We start from the raw sequence: 20,316 nt of genomic DNA, 5'->3' as shown, positions 1-20,316 counted from the left end.
AAAGCACTGAGGTAAAAGATCGGTTATTAATCATCAGCTTGTTTTTCTGCAGGGTAATATTAGATTTCAGTATCTACTGATGTGAGAATTTAATATAATGAATAGATAATAAAATGACAAGATACATTAAGTAACATTATTCAAAAAACTTCTGAGAAGAAAGATGTTCTTACACAAAGGAAAACCAGAATACAACTGATAGAAAATTTGAGTGTACACTGCTTAAACTTAATGAAGAGAAGAAGATAGCTAACATATAATTAACTGCCTACGGCAGTGCAGCTAATGGATAGTGAACTGGATTCCAGTTAATCCGTGTCAGGCCTTCCATCACTTGTAATAATTCTTGTCAATTTTTTTAGTTACTCTTACAATAGTACCATCACAAATTACTTTTCAGTAAGAGGTGATGGGTAACAGGCACTTTCATTACAGGCAATTTTTAAGTATCACCATGTGAAGGGTTTTACAAAATTAGAGTAAGAATTCCACCCTGCCCTGTTAATGATGGACTGTTCTGTAACATCAGCAACAAATTAATAACAAAATATAACCCAAGACTTGAAAACACTATTTTGTACCATGCTAATTTTGTGTATCCTTGTGGTGGTTTGTAGAAATCAATACTAGTGCACCCAGCCTTACATCAAGACTGAAACGTCACTAAAAAATTATTACATGCTCTGATTTTAAAGAATTACTTCCCACAAATGAAAGCTATTGAGAATATCTAACTAGAAATGTACAAAAGCTATTTTTTCCACCTGTAATGTTTTTCCCTTGTCATCTACTTGGTCAAGTTTTTTAAAAACTTTTGTGTGTGTCAGAGGTTTACAATAAAAAACCCCAGTCTTTCTATTTACAAAAGGTAATAAATTAGTGAGGTTCTTTTAAGCACATCTTTCTGACATCTTAAGTAGTGATAATCATAACTGTTCTTCTAAGGAAAAAAAATTGTCTTTACATGATACCCATGTCTCTCTGGAAAATGTACATGTAGAAGGGAGAGAACACAATACAAACAAGGAATTCATAGTATCAGAAGAACTTCAGAAGAACAAAGGAGAATATGTGCAATGCAGCTTTACAAAACAAAATGCCTATCATTTTGCCGAGGCCTTGTGAAGGGCCCTCATATTCCTTTGGGAAAGTGATTACTGCCTTCCAAAGTAGTTAATCAGGATATGACCCTTAGTAATGAATGTCTCTTTTCAGGATTTAAGTTGATGCAGCTGTAGTCTCTTCAGGAGCTTAAATTATAAATGTAGGCTAGGAAGGAATCACAGAACAACTTAAAAGTACGTGGTGCCAGTATTCACAATTATGAAAAAGGGTCAAAGATCACCACTCTGAGGTTCCAGGCTTCGTGGATCTCTTTGATGGCTGCGAGATAGTTTGGGGAAGCGTGTAGTCACTCTTGAGCGATTGCTTTTGCTTACTGGTTCTCCAGAAGGTGGAATATCACTAGGAAGACAAGAAATAAAGACAGAAGTAGCTAGTTTGTGTTATATGTAAATTATTCTGTAGTTACTCCAAACATGAAAAAAGCAGATGTTATGAGAGCCTGGCACATGACTGCAAAGTACAGCACACATCTTCAACCACACAGAACTGCATTCTTTCTACTGGTATCTCAAGTGTGAATTACAAATGGGCTCTTTCAAAAATGAGAACTAGTAGAACTTTCAATACTTTATGGAAGATTGCAAATTACAGGATAAAAGCGTATCTCTATGAGTTGCAGTTCAGAAATGGTGGGAAAAGCATTTTGAAGTGGTAAAAGTACAAGCAAAATAGACAAGAGCTTGGATGATGCTCTACTTAACAATCCTCTAATTATGAATGGATGTATCATTACATGATGAAGTACATTAGTAATACATCCCTGTTGGGAATTCTTCAGTCTCTTCTGACCCACAACAGACTACAGTCTTACATGAATGAGCCTTTTGGAAAAGACTCTGAGAAGAAGTACATTAAGTTCAACAACAAGCAGTAACAGAAAATTCCAGCTTACCTAGGTGAGATTCAGAGGCTATAGACTCCTCGGAAAACTACAGTATAAAGGGATAGCATTGTACTTTTGCCATTCTTTTAGAGGACTCCACATGGTTTTTAATTATACTGCTTACATACAGATCAATAAATAAAACTAGATTTTGCATTTTGCAACTCAGCTAGGCAATAAAATTACACAGTGTGCAAGGCCAAGCTTATTTTTATAAATTAAAAAAATCCTTACAATACCTATCTTCAGAGTGAGTTAACTAGTCTATAAGGGAGGAATTGCTCATCTACAGTTCTTTGCAGATTAAACAAATACAGATATATTTTAAAACAACCCCTGAGTTTACTCTATGTAGTTCCCTTTTTCCTGCAGAGTGACCTTCCTGCAGACGGCCCTGCAAAAGCCATAAGGACACTCAGGCTCCACTTGAGCATTTTAAGCACCCACATGGGAGAGATCTTAGCAAAGCAAAAACCTTTAAAAAGTCCTGGGACGGAGTGGGAAATTCACCTGCAGGAAGCAGAGCACTTCTGCAAGGTAAGGCAGCGGTATCACTGGTAGCCATTAGCTTTGTAACTACAATGCACACATTGGCTGTTACTCACTAAAATAATAATAAAAAAAACAGTATAGAAAAAGTGTGTCCAATTCAGATGCTAAACATTAACAGAAAATAAAATCATGGTTTTTAATGGCAGTGTATTTTAAGTGTCTAAATTTCTGAGCAGAACAGTCTAAAATAACCTTAGTTAAATAATAAAGGATTTTTCTAAATTAAGATTCACCGCACTCCTATTATAGCATTTAGACTTCCTAGGTAACTAGGAAGTTCTTCGCATGAAAAAATTGCATAAAATACCTGTGGTATACATCCTCCCCTTCTTTAATAACAAGATTAACAAGTTAAATCTTTAATTCCTTATTTTTCTTGTCACTAAAACTCTAAAAAATAATTTAGCATATGTTATTAATTCTTGGTAGCCAATGATAATTTGACTTCCAACCCTGGTCCTATGATTTCTTATTTTGACACTCAGCAATAATCTAAGTTGCTGTAGAGAATTCTGATCATGTGAATCCAATTTCAGCTGTGCTCATTAGCATGGATTCTTTTAGTAACATTAATATTATTACTCATTATTTTTATACTATTTATAAAATTGCAGCAATGCAGCGTTGATACTCTAATGCTCGTAAAATACAGTATGGGATATTAGCTTCAGAGGGTTGTGATTTTGTGTTAAATATGTATTTTTCAGAACATGTAAAACATAAAAGCATCCAAATATCAAATATACAATGGAATAAAATTAAGTTTTCACCTCATTGGGCTTTTCTCAATCTAAAATAGGTTGATTTACCAGCATGATGACCACTGCCGGTAGTACTTCAGCTTTACCAGGCAGACAGACAGCTACTTTACGGATACATGGTAGTTTACATTGCAGAAGAAAGGACAGCATTACGTGCTACTACTATAATTTGGTGATTGCTTTATTGAAAGTACATTTTAATACACAAGCTCCTCCTGCTGGCATGTCCACAAAATGACATTAGTGTCAGCCCAATGGAAAGTCACTTCTCCCTTCTGAGGAAAAATGCCATTCAAAGGAAAAAAGTGCAAAAGGTGCAAAATTAATTTTCCTAAAATGAAGAAATATGAATTAATACCAGTCTGTCCTGATAGGCATGGCTGAGGTAACAAGATCATCTTAGGATAATTACATGAACACCAATGTCTGTGAATGAAGGACAAAAATTGCAAGTAATTCTGCTAATTTGAATGATGCTACTCCAGAACGAGATATATCTAATAACAAAATTAGACATAATTTGTCTTAAATGTCTAAGCTAATTTTTATAATCACAATCCAAATTCTAAGACAAATAATTACATTATGTAGGTTTACAGAAACCAATTTATATCTCAGGAATTAGATCTTCATGCATCCAGCATGAAAAAGGAAACTGGAGCTGAAATTGAATTGATCAACTTCCATGGAAACAGATGTTGTATGGGGAAAAAAGTTTAGGGTATTATACAGCTACTCCAAGTCCCTGTGGTAAGCACTTACTCTTTAAGTCTACATCTGTCTGAGTTACACCTGTTCAGTTTTAATATAAAATTCTTCTTTTCATTCTATTACCTTCTTAGCCACTGAAGTTTTAACAGGGTTTAATTTCCTAGGCTGAGTCTGGCAGGCAGTGGGATGCTTGCCAGGCATTACCCTGTTCAGCAGTGGAATGTCCAAGTATTAAAGGCTCAAGTTCTTGTCTACATTCTCACCTTGTCCCATTCTGAAGAAAAAAAGCAACCCACTGAGGCAATCAATTCATTCTTCCCACCAGGTCATTGGTTAGCTTTTAAGCATTCTTGATTGATCTGCCCAGCATTTGTTTGGATACCAATTCACTTTCATTGATTTTGTCTTGGTGTCAAGTTCTGCCTGAGGTGCATCTATAGAAAAAAGCTTAAAATATCTGGACTTTTTAAGCAGCTTCTAGTTTATTCATACCCTTCATTTATTGCTCTCTGTGTATCAAAATGTAAACTGCATTTTGTGTATTTTTCTTTACATACTTAGCATATGGAACTGCAATATTCTCTTAGCTGATGTTGTGAACATTTACTTGAAGAAATTTATTTCCCATCTCATTGTCTACTCTTCAGGATAAAATTAGAGAGGGAGGTTTCTTATAAAAATACTATAACATGTCTGCAATTGGAAACACTTTTGTACCAGTCAGAGATCAGAGAACAGAAGTAATAAGCACATCCTGGGGGTGTAGTAAAGCTCAGGATCAGGTATTTCATATAGATATCACATGTAAATGCATCTCTCGAGACATTCATGATTCTAGTTTTGCTTGAGTTGTATTAAACATGCCTCATGAAGAAAGGCATTAGTTGGCTGATAAATTTGGTGACTTTTTTGCCAGTTTCTTGTGTGATTAATATTTTTGTTTGTCATGATAATAAACTAATTTCTGGTTATAACCCCAATATTTAATGTGGTAAACTTGATTCAGGCAGACAGCCTCCTGAAAAAGGTAGTATTAAACAATGCCTATACTATATTAAGAGATCCTTATCTCCTGATGACAACTAATTTTGACTTGCTAATACAACGTATCTCAGCATCTTCTTCTGCCAATTAAAATCAGCTAAAACACCTGTTTAGTGGCATTATTAACTAAGACTCTGACTTCATCAAATCATTTTATATACTCTAGTAACTCATGCTTTGCAGTGATCTAGGTAAAATCCTTGTTTCCAGTTGCTGAAGTGTAAAAATAATTGGACCCACATTCCTGCCATCACTCCCAATTTTATAGAAATGAAATATAATTATTAAATGAGAAACAGTGACCTTCATCTATTAATACAAATGACTGAGTTGGGATATTTAAATAGTCAACTATTAGCAGAAAAGATAGAAAGATAAGGGTAAGATAAACCCTCTATAGTACACTTCAACATTGAAAATCCTGAAGACACTATTAGAGCAAAGTTGTCAGCTTAAAAAACTGAATAGTCATTTCCTATCAAGATTAGATCTGAACTGATCAAGAATGAAAAACATTAATTCTAATATTCTCTCCAACTGTTTTATTAATATACAGCCCCTTCTACTTCTGCATACATACTTCTACAGCAGAATGACGTATTCAATCTCTTCTTGCTGTGAAATAATTACACATAATCATGCTTCCATTTGTTATAATTTGAATGATCCTAACTTGAATGTTCTCATGCTACAAGTCAGTTTCCATATCAGCATGAAGATTTTCTTCATAAACATCATCTGCATTGATATTTGAATTTTTCTGTAAACCATGACACTGTACCTAATTCTGATGATCAGATCTCTTTTTTCTTCCACTAAATTTACTTTGAAGTTGGTGTAACAAGATGGTTACTGTACAAGTAAATGTTTAGTATCCATTAGTTAGATCCTATAAAATGAATAATACCTACAATTAACTTTGGATGAAATACACTCTTTTTCATTCAGGAAATGCTCAGTACCCTGTAAAAATGACCTTTCATTAGCTAACGTCCGAGAAATACTTACACCCAGAGTCTCGTTGCTTGGCTTTCTAATGCATAATGACATCTGCCTTTGGGAATGGTTACTTTCCAATTTTTGTGGTACCCCAGCTAGAATAACACAATGCATAAATACGGTACTCACGCAAATGATCCCTTCACAACTAACTAGAAAGCCAGAAACCACTGAACCCACATATAAGAAAAAGTTAACCACAATACACTATTTATTTATAATTGATATAATTGTTTTGTGTATTTCAATGATTAGTCGAAAGGCAGTAAGTTTGGCTATTCCATCCATTTCCATTTAGAAATCACCAACATTCTACTCTGTTGGGGGTTAGCTGACTTTGTGTAAGCAGTATAATCTACTGCTTCTCAATGATAGGTAATTTAATGAACAAATGGTTGAGAAGCAGAACACGTTCCAAGGTTGTTAATATAATAACAAAATGTAGGATTTGCTTTCAGAAGAACAGTGTTCATTGAATACCTGGATTTATTTTTTCCTGCTAGTACTGTAATTATCATCTTTAAGGAAAGCAGAGACAGATCTAGGATACATTTTTATTGAAAATATTGAGGTAACTAAAAACAGAAGACATGCATCAGGATTCACAATGCATGATATATGTGAAAATAAAAGGAGTAAAACTCTTGTCTGATAAGTAGCAATTTCAATATGCTGAGACAGCAGTGCATTACAGTGACTAGCCAGGCACTTCCTCCTCCATATTCACAAGTTGTTTGCATGCAAAAATGACATGGAATGGAGACAACTTTAATTACCAAATTAGCTCTTAAACAGCCCATAATCAATACGATTGGCATTGGAAGTGACAACAGAAAGAGTTTACAGGAAGTGTGTCCTCAGAAACCAGCATATGAGAAGCCAGTAAAAGGAGTTATATATTAATACTTGCGAGCTACCCACCCCTAGTTTACACAGAACAAAAAATGCAAAAAGTCGAGCACCTTTCATGCCAAGCAGTGGGAAAAAAAAAGAAAGATTTACCATCTCCTCTAATTTGCCTAATTTTGCCAATATCACAGAGAAGAAAAATCTGAAAGCTTAAAACATTTCTTCCCACCTGTTCATCCCTATCATTTACCTGGTACTGAGCTCACTAATGTACTTAGTCAGACTAATTCCAATTAAAAACTTGTTGCATATTCCTGCCTTACTTCACCATGTCTGACTTTTAACCTTCGCCACCACATAATTCAGCTTCATGGGTAATGCAGCACAGTTATCCGTCTCCTATTCTGGAAATCTGCCACCTACATTTCCATTTGCTCAGGGAGCAAACAGCTGTTGGTGCTTTAGTTCTGAGCTGGGGGTCATGGTCCCAGTGTAGCTAGTCATCTGCTGTTTCCCTGTTGAGAGGCTTTGTCCCCTCCATGCTCCTTGACTCTGCTCCAAATTCAGCCAGGCAAAAATATTTGCCCACAAGCACTAGCATTTACGCTTTTCAACATAGTTTAAATAGTCTCCATGGGAATAATGCAACTTAGCTGTCTTTGCTTTGAGTTTTGCAAGTAAACTGCCCATCATAAAAAACAACCTGCACAATTACCATTATTACTTTATTTTTAATAACAAAACCCTTCTTTTAAAATTACCATAAAAGCAAATGGAATCATAAAGAAAAGTTGTGATCAAAACATGTTGTTTTGATCTTCCAAGCAAGTGCTTGAGTTTTAATTGCTCCATCAAGTTAAGAGGTATCAGCTGCTCCTCTCAAGTATCTTCATTTCTCATGAAGATTAGAGCATGATATTAACATATGCAACAAGGCAGAATAGAGCTGACATGACCATTCTCAGGGGCAGATCCAGATTTGAATGGATGTCATGCTAACAATAATAGCTATGAATGTGAAAAATGAACAAACTTTAAAACTGCTGCTAGAATGCTACAGAATCATAACTCTTTTCTGGAAAATATGTTAACAATAACACAAGTGAAGAACAGTGCTTTATAGCAATCACTCTTTCTGGGTTTTATTTTTAATTTTTAAATACTAAGGGCAACTTACTGCACTCCAACTATAAGCTTGATACTAACAGTGATCCGTGACCTAAAAATTCAAAAATATAGGTCTTAATGTCAACCTTTGGGAGCTTTGATTGTTCTTAATTTTAGCCTATTATTTTTAGTTTTCCTAAACTAAAAAAAAAATTTCAAATTGCACATAGACAGCACATAGAAAACAGTGCACCTGCACCTGGAAACATAAGCACAGAGAGGGAGTTGAGACTTGGCATAACGGAATTAGACTTGTACTCTCCAAGTAAACAAAGGTAATCAAGATGGGAAAATATGTAAATAAAGTACAGAATTGAGTACTGTCAACAGAATAACAAGGAAAATGCTGACTTTGTTCCCGGTAATGAAGACAAGGACTAATGTTTACATCTAATCCAACACAAAAAGGGAAGCTAATCAAAGAAGGTATGACATTGCCCGGTAAATGACTAAGGGAGCCACCTTGGGATGCAACATTCTTGATGGATTTAGACAGAAACTAAACAAGCATCAGGTTGGCCAGCAAAAGAAGACCACAGTAATCGGCATCCAAAATCACATTTTCTGATTAGTCAGATTTCAGTTATTTTCTCTGTAAGAAAGAAAATGGCAATGATAAATATAGGCTCATCCTTTTTTTAATTGCAACTCCAAATGAGGCTAACAGGAAGCAAAATTTGCTACCGACTCCAGTGGGAGTTAAATGCACAGTACATTGCCGGCCATGAGCTCCTGAAATTTGCGGTCAGTTCTCCAGGTATCATCTGATTCAGAATCTTTAAAAAGTGCATCATCTTGGTCCTTCTGTAATGCTGATGCAACTTTGCCAATGAGTTCAAAATAAAAACAAATAAAATTTGCAATAAACTTTCTCCTTGCCAGAATACTAAAGTTCTACGCTGATGCACTGTGAAGACTATGCCTTACATAGGTGCATAGGTAATATACATCAACTTGACTGCAATAACAACTCCTCTACAGTTAGACATGAAGCATTTTTAATTTTATACATACAGCTGCCCTGTGCTTAGAAAAAGCTGGGTACTGGATTTTCTTGGAGTCTTCAGGATTTAGATGCATTTGACTCAGCTGTAGCACTAACAGTAAAAATATGATAAAATATTCAGTCTGCCTGACAACGCAAGTCAGACCCATTTTATTTCCCTTTGGTCATACCTAGCTATTCTGAATAGCTAGTGCTTTGGGATTTATCTCTTTTAATATGTAAGAGTCTTCTACTGAAAGATTTTTAAAGGAACCAGACATTCAGAGCTGTTCAGTATATTTATGACTTACCCAGCGTATTAAGACTAGTAAATTAAATCTCTTATAAAGAATTAATTTATGAGTTCTTAAAGGTTAGAATAAAATTTCAGAAACAAGATTTCAGAGTTAAAATAGACACCGAATAGTAAGAAACAGTCTCTTTGGCTCATTTTGCAGTTGCAAAATTAAGCAATTTTATGTAAGCTGTTTACAAGGCACAGATTTCTAACACTTTCTACAGTGAACAGCAATCCCTGCAAACCCACATACTAGTGGTTCTGCTTCTTACCACATATCATGTGTTTTAATAAACTCCTAATGTTAAGTGTAATTGTGTTACACTTTTAAAATCTTAATCTAAAAATAAACCTTCATACTGCTGTTGGTATAATCAAACTCTGGGGCACTGTGTAATTAATATGTGAATATCTGAAGAAAAATTACTCTGGTCTGCTCTTGGAGACAGTGACAGCAGCCATCCCAGTAAAAATCCTTCCTGTAATTTCTGTCTAAAACTGGATTATTTTAGCAAGAGTAAACTGAAGAAGCCAGTTTCACTATAAAGCAGATCTGCATTAAGAAATCTGTAGCTATTCTGACTACATCATCATGACAAGAATAGCCTGATGTTATACTTAGACCTACGTTGTAAATATGCAAAGTACTCCAGTCATGTTATCCCTGGGTTAGGGCCATACTGAAACAGTAAGTGGAACAAGCGTGGAGAGGATATCTGTGCAATCTCTGCATGCTGCAGATGAACCAGAACTGTGTGATGAAGCTACCTCTATTACTTCTGCACAGACCTCAACAGTTCAGGTCATTTTGCATTTCTGAGCTGATATTTGGCCTAATGTGTCCTACAGAGAACATATTCGGAGACCTCTGAAGCAGTCTAAAGAATATTCCTAAAAAACTAGCAACAATCACTTTCTTTACTCATTTGTAATGAGGAAAAGTGATATGGCAGGGAAGTATGCATGCATACCATTAATCTTTGTTATTAATAGATGAGTGTCTATAATTACACCAAGTTAATTCTAGAATCCTTCAGCTAACTGTTCATGGATTCTGCTGTCACCACAGAAGCGCCAAACATATTAAAAATACACCACAAAAATAGCATCTGATATACAACAGAATTGAATGGACTATGTTTATAGCTGGCAGATTAACAAAGCCAAGGAACAAAGCTTCTGTAGGATGTTTTGAATTTCAGTGATGGCCTGTAGCTAATTCATGCTGTTTTCACATGAGAAACTGATGGCTGCTGAAATATTTTTCAATACAAGTTCAAATGAGGAAAAGAAATAACACACCTCCTTTTGAAAAACTGTGCAGCTAGGCATAAACAAACTTGTTATGGTCTGGATTAAAGCCAAGTACACGCACAAGTACAAAGACATCTCCCTTATGAAGATTATTTGCTTCATGTATTTGAATGGATGCATCCATTTATCCATTACTGTCAGTGTTGCACAGAAAGGAGCATGAATAAGCACTGGAAGACTGCAATGTAAGATGTATAGATAGATTTTTCTAAACCACATTTTCATGAGTATTCCTTACTGTTTCATATGCTAAGAGAAAAGAATTAAGCTTATATAGCCATCTCTCAGCAAAGCCTCTTTCACTCCTCAAAATCTTTTCCACTGTGGAAAAGTAATTAAACTTAATCTTTGGATTTATTCCCAGTGAAATAAGCATTACAGAATAGTTTTTCTTGCAATACTTCAAATCTAACAATTACACAAAGAGAAAAATTTTAAAGTCATTTTGTTTCACTAGCAAATTTTTATTTTTTTTTAAGTCTGCCATTCTAGTAATTATATAAAATTTACATATGGGAGTATATTTACACACGCGTGTTCTGATTTAAAGAACAGTGTATTTTCAATACTTACTCCCCCTTTTTTTTTCCTCCCTAACAGATTCCTCCAGGGCAACTGAACTGAGACACTGACATTTCAGGAGATCTGTAGCAAACGTCATAAACTCATGTTTGAGAGCTTGCTTGCGATATTTCTGACAATGGATTACATAAATGCACTACGTCAAAACTGTTTGCACACGTCACCTTTTGCCAAAAAAGTTTGCAAATGTCACAGAGAACCACCCAATATGAAAAGGACTCCTTCCTTAATCTAGAGTGATTACTTCTGCACAAAGGCCTGATCTACAAGCTACAGAACACAAACAGTGCTTGACTGATGCTTGCCGTGCCCCACTGTGACTCTCATCAGTAGGAAATGAAAGCATGCAGTGACTTACAGGAACTGTTTGTTGTTTTTTCTGCATCAGATATCTCGAAAAAAATCTCACTTTCCATTTCACAGAGTATCAGAAAGACAATTTGGCAATAAGACAATGGGTGTTTGGGAACTGAAGAGAGAACACAGGTCTATTGCCCTGACTAAAAGGAGATACAGCTAACCTATTAGGTCATGGTACTGAGAGCCTGGTTTCTACACAATAAATCCACTAAATCATACTCTCACTGGAGAGTGCTGCCTTTGTATATTGAATAGACACTTCCTGGTCTGTGATTTCTTCCGTATTTTAGAAAGTCTTGGATTAAAAGTGATTTTTTAGGTGCTCTGCGTTGTTGGCAAATATCTCATCAAGCTTCTCTCAATAGAATTCAAGCTGAAAATGGCAAGTCAAAGACCTTCTCTTGAACATACACTGAATTTAAGCCACTGTTGTTTGTACCTGACGTTATCTGTTATAAACTGTGTCTATCAGTTTCATGACTCTATATAATATTTTTCTAAGTAGAGATTTGAACTTCTCATGTATCTCCAGACTGAGTTTTGTTCAGGTCATGTCACCCAGGCCAGACTAGTGTAGTTTTAAGTGATATATTTTGCCACGCAGACTGGTTAAAGTAAGTCAGAAGCCCTCAAGTTCCTTTCAATACACTGAAGAAAGTCATGAGTGGAAATAACCTCACTCTTTGTTAGAATAGTATGGCTTCAAAAACCTCTTAAAGTGCCACAGTTGAATGGCATGCAACTTCCAAATGTAGTATAAATACAATACAAATACATTGTAAGATATTATTTGATTTGGTTTTTCCAGTTCCATTAATCAGTTTCTGTTCATTTTGTGAACGTATATTTAAATAAATACTTCCCTCTTCAGTTGTACATTTCAAATTCTAATTAAAAAAAATCACTAGAAGTGATTTGGGCTATGAGAACTTCTCAATAAAGAAAGTACACAATCCCATCTACTCAAAGCCTTCATGCTACACTACCTACCTGCAATCTGCTTTCAGATGTATGGAGTGTTTAACTTTGAAAATTTCTCTTCCTGGAAATTTCATGGGCTTTTCCAGCACTCTGCCATTCCAAAAAAGAGATCAGATTTTGGAGCATTCGAGCTGTCGCTGTACACAGTGGAATAATCCATCATCAAAAGGGGTCTCCTCTAAGGCATTGTTTTGAAGATCATGAATGGTAGCTAAGGGTTATGGATCCCAGAGCTCTCATATCCATCTGCACTTGCACATAGATTGCTCTGGCTGACCAGATGGCTTCTTACGAAACAACATGTTCATATGAATAGTTTCCAAAACTTTCTGGTGGTACACTTATTTTCTGTAAGAGACCTGCAGATGGTTCCCTTCCCCTACCTGTAAGTTCTCCAGAATATATCTCCTGAACTAGCTGTTATGCAATCTTCAGCTACATATGCTGATATTTGACTGTGAATATCTAAAGCTGGCAATTTTCTTAAAATAATCTCCCTAAAGAGAAACTTAACAAGCAATTATAGATCAGCTAGTTTAAGTGCAGCTGTAGAATAAATACTACAAACTATTTTGCAGGATTTAGTAGGCCAAAAAGTAAGCTTTGAAAGCCACAATTTCATTACAGGGAATTCATGCAGATTTGTGGTCTTGTTTAATGTGTATTCTTTGACAATACTACTGCCATGGCAAACAGCATAATTAAGTGGATTTAGGTTTATAATTGTCATGAAGTCTGATATGAGATTCTACTAACCAGGAGGTAATGTAACTTAGTGGCCAGGCAACTGGTTCAAGAAGGGCAAATTTTGTGAGAAGAACATTATTCAGACATGGCAGAGATATGTCAGGTGTACACATGTGACACATGAAGCAGTGAGGTACCTGAAACAGTCCTGAACAAACGTGCAATAAACTGCTCTTATCATCCACATTTACCACTCTGTATGCATTCTAGTAACTGTCACTGTAAAGACAATTTAATGTACTCTCACCTGCTGAGTAGCTTAAAAATTTCACTGAGAAAAAATTATCTTTGTATCAAATAAAAATATTCACTTCAATTTTTTTGGCTAGTCTGGTGCTCTTTGATGACTTAGATGCTACATAAAAATATGTATTAGGATGTAACATAATATTCTATATGTTTGTGGACCTTTTACATTGAAAATTCTGTGCCCATTTTAAAACATTATATTAATATTTAGAACTTTGATTGAAAAGGGACAGAAAGATACAGCTTTGGTAGTTTAAAGCATGAGAGCTCCCACGGGTTGGAAGGTAAACACCATCACACAGTAGGGACAGCAAAAACATTTAGGCATCTGCACTTGCTTACAATCCCAATGTTTTAGCACACTCTCAACTATTGATTGATTGAGTTGCAAACTTCTCTGTGCTCTCCTCCTCTGGAAAAGTCAGCTCCAGCAAAGTAATGGGGCAAATTGTTATGGACAGAGAGAATAACTAGGAAATAAAGTGTCCAGACATGTCTAGTCTCATTTACTAGAGAATTTAGGAAAATACAGAGAAAATAAACCCCTTTTTCTTAAATCAGGTATATTATCGGAGCAATTTTTTTAAAAGAACCCTACTCCAGTAATCATGCCAGAAACTTGTTTTACACTATAAAAAGAAATAACTAGACAATTGCAAGGAAGAGTATTAGACTTAGTTTCCTTTACAAATCATGTATACTTGTTAATGGACACAAAAAAATCTGAAAATTTGATAGTTACTGTTATTTGAAGGGAGGGAAGAAAGGAAATGCCCTGTAAGACTTCTTAGCTATTCAAGTAGAAATACATTCTACGTGCTTACAAGAAAAGTTTCTATCAATCCTCTAGATGTGTCAATCTCTTTCAAATGTCATTATTTTACAACTGTTAGTAGCCAGATGCAGACTAGGAGATTAATCGAAAGCAGTCTTATGTACATTGTTTTGTATTTTACTATTTTCGGTGTTATATTTTGCAACTCTTGATTATCATTTTGTATGAGAACTAAAACATGCATTTGTTTTATCCAAGATTTAAGTGTAACACTATGGCATTCCATCTGGAGACAAATAGCATCTTAACCCACTGCAGAGCCTCCTGAACTGAGAATACACCTATCTCAAGCTCTCAATGCGACTTAACTTAACAAAGAGAGACTGGTAAATTGAGTTGACAGGCAGACTTTGAGGCTCTGGGCAAGCCTGGCTGAGCTACACAACATGCATAGACTGAGCGGCGCACACAACTAAAAGACTAACAGAATGCTGCAATGAATCAGAGATACAAATAAGGTCATAATCAACCATAATACTGCATCTGGAAGCGTTGCTGGTTAGCTTACTTAGGCAAGTGTTTCAGTTTCCTAGAGAATGAGCACAGTACCCTGATGCAGATGATATCACAAATGTCTGTATTTTAAATCGTATTAAAATTGCCATCTAGATTTAATTTTGTGAGGATGCACATATGCCCCACACATGCACATTTCATAATTTTATACATCCACTTACAGTATATTGATACCAATAAACAGAGACCACAAAGTTTTAGAACTGTACAAGGGAAATGTTTTTTACTGAGGAAATATGGATACGGATTCTAAGGTTTCAGGATGAGTAGTGTATATATACTGCTGCATGGGAAAAAAAAATAAATCAACATATAAATTACCTTAGAATCTACTGAATGCTGACATGAGCAAAAATTTATTTAAAAGTATGCAGATGACGAAGTTACAGAAGATAGAAGACATTTGCTTGTGCATTTTCCAAGTTTCTAGTACTGAAAAAAAAAAAAGGAATTTTACATCTAGATATCCTGAATTACACAGCAGCATTTTGAAAATCTTAATTTTTAGTTAAATACAAAAGTATCTTCTCCATTAGAGGTAGACAAAACATTAAATAAAAAGAACTTCAAATAGTCCCAATAAAATTCCGTTCAACAGCTTGGCTTTTAGTTGCCCATTACTGGTGATGCTATAATCTCATTAACTCTCAGTTTGTATATTCAGGATACGTTTAACACCATTGGGAAAGAGTTAAAACTAGAGGTATGAAAGTTAAATGTGACTTAAGCCATGTTAGCTGCAATTGGTGAATATCATTTGGCCTGGCTGTTAACAAGGCTGATACTCTGAAAAAACAAGGATCATCCTTATAAAATTATCAACTTAAAAACCTGTTCATTCCTTAGTTAAAGGGAAGTTAAATTATTTGCTAGGTGAAGAAAAAAAGGCACTTCGCAAAAATATATTTAGGGTAAGAAAAGGAGAGAATGAGAGCTTATAGATCTGAGGATTAAAGGAAGACAGACAAAGTTTTGTCCCAGTACCCAGAGAACGGGCACACTGAATGACCACAAAGCTGGTCAGACTTACAAAATAGAGGAATCTCTTCTTGCCAGTCATTTAGTTTGCTCTATACATGGGGTAACAACTGAATGCAGAATATTCATTGCACCAGACCTTCTCATACCAAGATCCTAGGTGGAGTTGAATCTTTATACCCAATAAGAATCTTTCAAAATAGCAGAATCACCTATGTATATATTTTTTTCAAGGCTTATTTTCAAAGGAAAGACAAAATACCTTCTGCATAGTATTTAAGTAAAACTTCTATGCCTATGGTGAACCTCTTCTTTTTTTTTTTCCTATTTCAGCTACCATTGCCATTTCAATAAATGAAAGCAAATCCCAATCAATTCTAATGAAATGGCTTCTTTTCTGCATGCACAAAATCCAGTAAAGGAAAATAAATCCCATGTAAGAGAGTGTTTCCATGTTTCCTTCTTTTCATTCTTTCCCATCATCTTCCTTTTTCACCTCATTTTCACATACATTCTCTTCATTCAGTCCAAACTGTCCAATTCAGTCTCTTGCTTCTGTTACTTTTTATAGCGCTCCTCTACTCTTACTCTACTCATTTATTATCTTATTCCCCACCTTCTCCAGTTTTTCTTTCTTTATTAACTCACATCAACAGCCACAACACAGTTTATTACCCAGTACTTTCCCAGCTATTGTTTGCTTCTCTTCTCTTCATGCCTAGTTCTCTTAACAAACTCCTGCACTGAGTTGATTCTACATAGCTGAGTCAAACCTCTGTTGCCCAGAAGTCAAGTCATTCTCACAGCTCCCCATCTAAACCCATTCTCTCCTGCATTAACAACCTACACATCAAGCTATCTCTTTCAAATCAATTCACCTACTTCATGTTTCAGTTTGCCCTCATTACACATTTTGTTTATTTCAATATAGACCTCAACTCCCTGTAGACTCTCAGGTTTTCAGTCACCCAGTCCTCAATCACAGCACGACACTGGACTGCCTGAGCTTTGCGAGGAAATCCTACTGAGTCTTTGATACATTTTTATTCTACTGTTCTACCTTCCACAATACATTTTGTGAAAACTACCAGTTTAAGGCATTTTTAGTACGCTTCTCCAGGCTGTAAACCTCACTTGAAAGTTCTTTCTGGACAAGTCACTCCCGTTAAAAGAACTACTCTGGTGAACAACTGCCTACTGTTGCAATCTGGACTTTTCTGGTTTTATGCACTGTTGTTAAATTAATTTAAACTAGAACCTAGACACTGTGCTGTGCACCCTAACATATTGTGATAATGACATCTTCTTGGGTTAAAGTCTGTTCCTGTATGTCATTATATAAATTAACCAGTGCTGATAGACAGTAAAAAGAGGGTAAAGTGAGCACACTGGTACAAAACCACAATGCTTACAAGAAACATACATTAATTCTGTATTTGAATAGCAGGTAAAGCTAACTTATGGCTAGCCTGACAAGAACAACTTTATTCTTTTATTCACTTAGGAAAAGCATGCCACATTACAAAGAAAATGTTTCAAGACAGCTGTCAATGTTACTGAAAGCTAAAAAAAAAAAAAAGGTAAACTGATTGTTTGATACCTTATTCCATAGTAAAATGCTTTCATGCTATCAAGAATGAGGAAGGTACTTTGAAGTACTGCACTCAATTATATTAGCATTTCTAGTATTCCACTTTTGATAGCTAGGATGCAAAAAATTGTTCCAGATTCAAAACTGGCATAAGGAGCTTTACAGAATATTGCATCTATTGTTTATGAATTAGGTATGGACAAAATAGAAGCAGGATATTTTTGTGTGTGTTACAATTAGAAATAGTATATGATTTAGCTAACCAAATACACCTTGACAAATATTTGACAGTCAGGGGAATATGCAGTAAGTATACTGAAAGGAATGTGGTTTTTCTGATGAGCAACAGAAAATGAGTTTATTCACATTTAGACCCTAAATTATAGAACTCTGCAAATGGTTTTAGATATTCTCTCAGTGCAATGGCTGGATGTCTAAAAACTTACTAGGTACCTCCTTCTACTAAAATAACAAGTGATCTCCACATTTATTTTAAATATCTGTCTTGCTGTACAAATTGACTTTATATCTGTGTATGATATATTTGGGAATGGATGGTAGTTATAACTTACATTTTACAATTCATCGTCTTAAGCAGCATTATTCTCAGTTACCGGGCTAATGTTTGCTGTAAAAATCCCAGCAGAGAAAATGGACAGCTAATTGAGTTTTTCTACAACTGGACTTCAAAGGAGTGGGGCTCCTTTGTCACTGCTTCCACTAGAAATGGGGGGGGGGGGAGCAACCTGACCTTCAAGGAAGAACTAAACTTTCCAACCACAGGAAGCAGAAAGAAATCTCTCTCAAAAAAAAAGATACAAGCCACAGAAGCAACAATTTTCAAACACCGGGAAGGTGGTAGAGAATCTTATGAGTCACAGTCACTTGCAGAAGTGAGACACAAACAACTCCTTTTCTATTCCACAACATTTTTCCTATCTGTGACTACTCATTGCTGGATATCAAGAACTGGAGCTCAAGTGCATCAGTCTTCCAACTAACTTGTTTTTATTCAAGATAATTTACAATCTCAGTTGTTTTGATTTAATTCTGAAACATACTAAAGATTTGACTTTATTGGTGTAAGTTAACCTGTACTTTTGAGTACTCCACATTACACTTTGTTGTTATATTACTACGTCATTGACAGAAATGTGAATTTAAAATAAGAGCTGAGAACTGCAAGACGGAAAAAGAGGGATGGCAGAGATTAAAATTATATTTCTGCAAGTCTCTTTTCTGGTTTACTTTTACATTGCTTGCAAAGTAAAGAAGAGAATTACAAATGTATTCTCCCTGTTTTGCACAGCCTCAAAATTGAAACTTCCTTTACTGGCTCTAGAGCCCATTCTTTGCTACCAATTTCAGAAACACCTGCTGCAGTACAGAAATGCCTGAATATATAGAGAGTTCACTTTTTAACAAGGGAGTGCATGAAACTTGCTTGTTACCAGGGAAACAGGATCACTGCTGTAATGACACAGAACTTTAACTGGCTGTGTGTTCTTTTACGAGAAAAATCTTAACCTCTTCTTGCCCTGCTACAAGTTAAGCATGTTAGGGACATAAACTGCACAGTTTAGAAAACCTGTCTCTTGCTAAGGACTTGCTGAGTTATTTAGCAAACAGTAAAAGAGCAAGATGAAAAGGAAGAAGTAAACATTACTGAGAATGACAACTCTTCTCTCAGAATGATCTTTCATTACTAAACCTGTTAACTAGGAGGGAAAATAATAGAAAGTGATGATACAATTCCTGGGGTCCAATCAAAAAAACACTCAAAAGCATCTTGATCCAACCAATTCCTCAGTTAAACTAACCAGCATCCCATCTTGAGCCGAGTTTCCTAGACTAAGAAAAATGGTTATGCAAAATAATTGCCTTGTACAAACTGGGAAATATGCGTAATCAAGAGTAATGAAAGGTACTCGAAGTGACATTAAACTATTTCTGCATGTTATGAAGGTGTTAAATGAAAAAATATTATGTAAATTGATATTTTCATGGTGGGCAACTTGGCACTTTCACTAACTCTTAGAGCCATTTTTATTATTTGCAAAAGACAGATGAAAATAGATGCATCAGAAAATGCACAGCACAATTAAAAGCTCATTTTGTATAGCACTGAAGTTTGCTGTAACATTGAACATAGCTTTGTTCAACATAATCTCCATTTGTTTCACATCTTTAGAAGTTGTATGTTTATAAAGGAAACTGATATAAACCAATTAGCTACCAACAGCAACATATAAACTGCTTTTTGATTGTTACTGTCAATCTATTTGCTTTAAATTTTTGCCCCATTCTTTTAGACCATGCAATGGAGAACATTTCTTGTACATCTCTGCACATGTAAAAGAAATACCATACCATATCCTCTCCCTCATTTGTTTCAACAATTTTAGATGTAAAATATCAGCATTGCCTGTTTTAACATTCTTATTTTCTCAGGCAGCATTAAAGAAGAGTTTATTCTGAGGCAACTGTAAAAGATCACAAGGCCTCAAATGCTTCCAATGATGACTGGGGAGTATTCACTACTAGTACAGTATACACTAAATTATTCTTCTCATGAGCACTGTAAAGGTTACTTTGAATACAAAGAACCATGACAAAAATCTACTTGATGGAAATATGCTCACAAATACCTATTTGTGAGGCCTGTTGAACAATTCATAGCAATTAACTTTGCAGAGCAAGTCTCACTGTCTTTACTGGGATGGTAATCAGTGTAAGAATCATACTATTTGAAAAAGAAGTTGATTTTTTTTTTTAATGGCAAGACTCAA

General features: G+C 35.4%; 1 protein-coding gene across 1 annotated transcript in view; it reads right to left on the bottom strand.

Annotated features, from left to right (window-relative positions):
* Positions 1 to 1,334: 1,334 nt before the first annotated feature.
* Positions 1,335 to 20,316, bottom strand: part of SNX29 (sorting nexin 29) — a gene marked incomplete at its 5' end in the record, with an annotated part of 130,981 nt that continues 111,999 nt past the window's right edge. The window contains one exon of the mRNA XM_059826604.1: positions 1,335 to 1,464. Within this exon, the coding sequence (XP_059682587.1) occupies positions 1,335 to 1,464 (130 nt within the window). The remainder of the gene's footprint in view (positions 1,465 to 20,316) is intronic.

Source organism: Gavia stellata, chromosome 18 (assembly GCF_030936135.1).
Source record: "Gavia stellata isolate bGavSte3 chromosome 18, bGavSte3.hap2, whole genome shotgun sequence".
Classification (NCBI taxonomy): Eukaryota; Metazoa; Chordata; class Aves; order Gaviiformes; family Gaviidae; genus Gavia; species Gavia stellata.
This window is presented reverse-complemented; position numbering and strand designations above follow the sequence as displayed.